Source organism: Protobothrops mucrosquamatus, unplaced genomic scaffold (genome assembly GCF_001527695.2).
Source record: "Protobothrops mucrosquamatus isolate PMUCROS unplaced genomic scaffold, P.Mucros_1.0 scaffold_243, whole genome shotgun sequence".
In the NCBI taxonomy this organism is placed as follows: Eukaryota; Metazoa; Chordata; class Lepidosauria; order Squamata; family Viperidae; genus Protobothrops; species Protobothrops mucrosquamatus.
The window spans coordinates 316,805-321,744 of record NW_015386319.1 but is presented as its reverse complement, the minus strand read 5'-3'; the positions used below and the strand labels follow the sequence as shown (position 1 = coordinate 321,744).

The 4,940-nt window shown below is 39.7% G+C and overlaps 1 protein-coding gene across 1 annotated transcript in view; it reads left to right on the top strand.

The window, feature by feature from the left end:
- The first annotated feature begins 1,449 nt into the window (after positions 1-1,449).
- Positions 1,450-4,940, top strand: part of ALDH9A1 (aldehyde dehydrogenase 9 family member A1) — a 40,470-nt gene continuing 36,979 nt past the window's right edge. The window contains exons 1-2 of the mRNA XM_015830420.2: positions 1,450-1,500; positions 3,720-3,918. Coding sequence (XP_015685906.1) covers positions 3,738-3,918 — 181 coding nt within the window. The 5' untranslated portion in view covers positions 1,450-1,500; positions 3,720-3,737. The remainder of the gene's footprint in view (positions 1,501-3,719; positions 3,919-4,940) is intronic.

The window sequence follows — 4,940 nt, the reverse complement described above, 5'->3', positions numbered from 1 at the left end:
AGTTTTATTAAAGCTTTTGCAAAAGCAGTGGAACTCTTGGTAATGGCAAATCCCAGAGTCCATACTTGAATCAATTTTTGCATAGGTTTTTACCACGCCACATCCTTCCAAAGTGAGCCCAGTTGATAGGCCCACCTAGTCACATGCTTTCCGACCGCCTAGCAATCATTACAATTACCAGACCCTCCAATTATTAGATCAAATGCCCCTTTTGTTCCTGTCTTATCTTCACTTCCTTTTCTGTGACATGATTTGTAACATCCTGCTAACTTAGGGTACAGACTTATCTACAAGGTGAACTGTTACACAAACTGGATAATTGCAATGATAAAAGATTTATGTCTCCCCTTGTTTATCTATAAGAATGCTTGCTTTGCATCTAGAAGCTATGTGTGTAACAGAGTTCATGCTTCGGTTAAACATGGCTGCACTTTGGTTCATAGTTATACTTTAAAATACTAACTCTAGACAGTTTTTTATAAAGAATAAACATTATATAAATGGATTATATGTTATTTATAAGCTATGTGCTATTCTACAATAGTGTGCACTATTCTAAAACTATACTTTAAGTCAGTGTATATAGTTTCTCTATTCCTCCAGCTTACTACATCTCCTTTCCTAAAAATACCTTAGCTAAGTGCCTCTAGCCTATTCCTTTAGCAGAAATGGAAAATTACAACATGTTCATTTCTTGTGTACCTCACACTGTTCAAAAATAATTTGAGACATTTGTAATTGTATTAGCTCCATTCAATAGCTGTGCTGATATTTTTGGATTTGGAATATATAAGCATTTTGGAGAGGAGTTTGGAGGGGAAGTATCCTGCTTTCCTGTTCCTGCAAGAGTAAGAGTAATCCTGTTCTCAGTTAAGGCTTGGAAAAATAGTATATACCAAAATATAAATATAAAACGAAGTACTCGGATCGAGTATTGGACATTTTTTTCTCAAAAATACCTTTTGACAGTTTTCCTCTTACCTTGCTACCCTATCTCCTGGTGATTACAGTATTTATTAAATTATAATATATAAAATTATGAATTAAATAATGATTTTGCAGAGCGAAAGAAGTCATAGAGAATTATGAGCCTGTTGACAATGACAGGGCAAAATTTGTGACTGACTCAATTTAACCCGAATTCCCCTCCCATTCTCTCCCTTATCCGAGGGGGAAACGTCGCCCTAGGTGAATGCATTCTTAAAGTCTTTTACTATGGGCAGCGCATACTTGTTTCCTCAGCAAATATACTCCTGGACGACGAGAGGCCCCTGGGCTCCTCCTCCGAGGATTTCGCATAACCAGCCAATAGCGTGGGAGGCGGATTCAATGTGCAATCCCAAATGTGAATCCATTTCTGAACTCCAGACGCCTCTTGCCCTTTTTGCCTCATTATAGGGAGGGACTTTCCTATAAGAGGAGGGGGCGGAGCTGTAGAAAGGAGGCAAAAGGCTCCACGTCAAAGAGTGATTCTCGGCGCGCAGGTGCAGACGCTAAAACGTGAGTATGAGCGAGGACTAAAAGAGGCGAGGGTGGTTTACGGATCCGTGAACAGAAATAGTTCCACTCAGTTTGCATTGGGATCTGAGCTCCTGCTTTCCCGTTCATCGCGGACAGGGCGCTGTCATAGTCGAAGTGAAGGAATAATCGGGAGTGGGTTTTTTTTTGCAATATATTATTCTACTGATTATGGTTGTACCCGCGCATACTCTGGTACAGAGAAACCTAGCGCGTCCCTTAATGGATCATTCGGTCCAAATAAGATTTTTTTTTTCATTTAAAACGCTCCGCGCGTAGGAAGACGTTCCTACTCTGATTAGGAAAGGAACCTTCCCGCTCCTTTGCTGTGAAAAGCAGATACGGAAGGGACGCGCTTTGTTTTTCGGATTGTTCTTTTTGGAGCGAGTATTTTTTGACGGTAGATCCAGGCGGGTGCTCTTATCTGTCTGCAATACAACACTTTGTTCCAATTGTCAACATTATTCTTGTGTTCTCCATATCCTAGCTGTATGTACAAGTGTTAGAAGTAAGTCTTCATCCTGGTTCATCCAAGCCGGGAATAAATAAGCAAACATGGCGACTGCTTTGGGAAGAAGGTTACAGTTTATTGCAGAAGACAGATAAGCAGCAGAGGAGAAGAAAAAGAGAGAGAGAGCACATGGGTAGAAGGTCTTTTTATACCCCCTCCAAGCCCTGCTTGCAGTAGTTTCCTGTTCCTGTGGCATGAACTTTGAGGCTATTTCTGAGTGTTTTTCTAGGCCTTGATATCTGTGGTTTAATCCCATTATCATATCCTGCTTCCCAGGTGATGGGGCTAATGACTCTTAAGAGCTTCTTTTGTCTTAAGATCCCTGGCTCCAAACTTCCTGATGGTTCCACATCTGCATATGTATAAGACTAGCTACTGCACTGGGCAAAGAGATGAGGCCAGGTTTGGTTTCTGCTTTTCAAAAAATGCTTTTAAAAATCCTTTTGGTGAACAATATTTTTCCTGCCTTTTAATATTTCCTTCTCTGGGCTAACTTCCCACACAAGTTACTGACCAGATCATGGTTCTTAAGTGTTAATCCATTAGCTACACGCGCGCACACACAAAGTATCACAAAATGCATTTTTGTGCATCGAGTGGGTATGTAAATTGGATGCATAAATCAACTATAAGTAACCCAGTTGGTACTAAATAATGGAATTATGCTCCAGAATGGATTATACAACCTATAATACTTTATACAGCTTCTCTGGTACAGAAATGAGTGCCCACAAGTATTGAATTTGATAATAAAAATATTTTGCCTTATTTTGTAAACTATTTTGGAAGGTTTTCTGAAAGATAATATTGATTTATAGAATTGGAAGGGAGCTTGGAAGCCATCTAGGTCAGTGGTGGCGAACCTATGGCATGGGTGCCAGAGGCGGCACTCAGAGCCCTCTCTGTGGGCATGCGTGGCGTCGCCCCAGTCCTAGGCCTTCAGCTGGGTTTTATAAAACCTTTTCATTTTAGGCCTCCGCCACCATGTGCAAAAAATAAAGGTTCAATCAATCAGTCAATTTCAACTTCTCGTGGGGAAAAAAAGATCTTGCAAAGTTGGAATTGATTGAACTTTTTAGTCCCACCCAGTCTGCCGTTATCACTGCAGCCATGCCCACCCAATTGGCCACACCCAGGCAATGGGCCACACCCACCCGGCACCCGACGATGCATAAGTGGGTTTTGGGTTGCACTTTGGGCACTCGGACTCTAAAAGGTTCGCCATCAGTGATCTAGGTCATTCCCAAGTGCCCAATTTAATAGTTGAATTAAATATAACACAAATGGCTGATCTTGAAAAAATTATGCAAGGCTATACTTGTATGGGAGACAACCCCAGGCTACACTGGGAATCTGTGGGGGCCAGTTTGGCATAATAGTTGAGGTGCTGAACTAGAAACTGGGAGCTAACAAGTTGGGCATGAAACTTAGCTTTGGGCCAGTCCCTCTCTCAGCCAACTTGTCTCATAGGGTTGTTGTGTGGAAAAGGAGGTGGGAACATTATGTACACCAACTTGAGTTGTAGAAAATAAAGATGCGACATAAAACTAATAATATTAAAAGGCAGTGGTAAACTGTTCTATTTTTGCAAGAAAACTAATGGCCATATCCATATGGGTTTGATTCTAAAGAATCTGTACTTTATATAAGATACCTTGTCACAGAGCATGCATATATTCATCCTCTGCAGCTTTGCATCAGACCGCGGATGCTTCTTAGTTCCAGTTTATTGTTTCTTCTCCGTGGCTTTCCTCGTTTACTCCATTCTACTGCAATGAGCACCATTACTGGTACATTTCAACTGCAGCAACCTCTCAACTACCGAGAAGGTGCCCGTCACCAGCCTGTGGATGGGGATCATAGTGAGGAGATCTATGAACCAGCAACTGGTAATCATTTGTTGTAATGGTGATATTGAATTTTTAGGGACTTAATGTTCTACAGCTATATAATGTTGACCTCTTATCACACCCATAGGAATAGCTAACTTAGAAGTTATATAACTGACATTTACATCCTATTAGATAATTAGATAACTAATAGAAGAGAAAAAATATATTCTTTTTCAAATATTTTTATTGGTGTTTTTATGGCACAATTTATTAATCTGCTGATACCGGTAGAAGAAAATTTTGAGGATTCTTATGCAGGATGTATAAGTAAAGTAATTTATACAAAACTGATGTTTATCTAGGAATATACTTTTAGATCATTATGATTGTTTTTAGAAAAAATTCTGTATCAAAAAGATTTTTTTTACCCTAAAAGCAGAAAAAATAACTGGGCCTTCTGCTGTACATGCCTTAGCATATATCGGTGCTGATGCCAGTACAAATAATACAGGAATATTTATATAGGCATATATTTTGAAATTAGCTTTGGATTACAAAGTGGTTGCGATTTTTCATTTTAGAAAGTACTATTGCACAATGAAATCAGTGCTCTTTGCATTTTTTTTCATCACTCAGCATGGTGTCAATGAAACTGAAAAGGCTTTGCTTCAGTCTCATGTTAACATAGAGTGTAATAATGACCCCAAATATGAATCACCTGCCAAATTCTTAAAATGTTTTTATTTCATTTCTTTACCATGTCTAGGACCTCATGTGACCTCCCAAATCTTAAATTTGACACTGAGAAATTGTCAAAACTCATTTCCAAATTGGAATTTTTAATGTAGGTCCTTGTTAGCAACCACTCATTCAACGACCATTCAAACTTATGACAGCATTGACTGAGTGGTAGTTATGACTAGTCCTTATATTTAAGGCCATTGCAGCATCCTCATGGTCATGTGATCTGGGCATTTGGTGACCATCTCATGATAGGATGTTGCAGTGTGCTATGGTCACATGATCAAATTTTCCAAAGTTCCCTTTCAGCTTCCCACAATCAATCGGGGGGGGGGGGG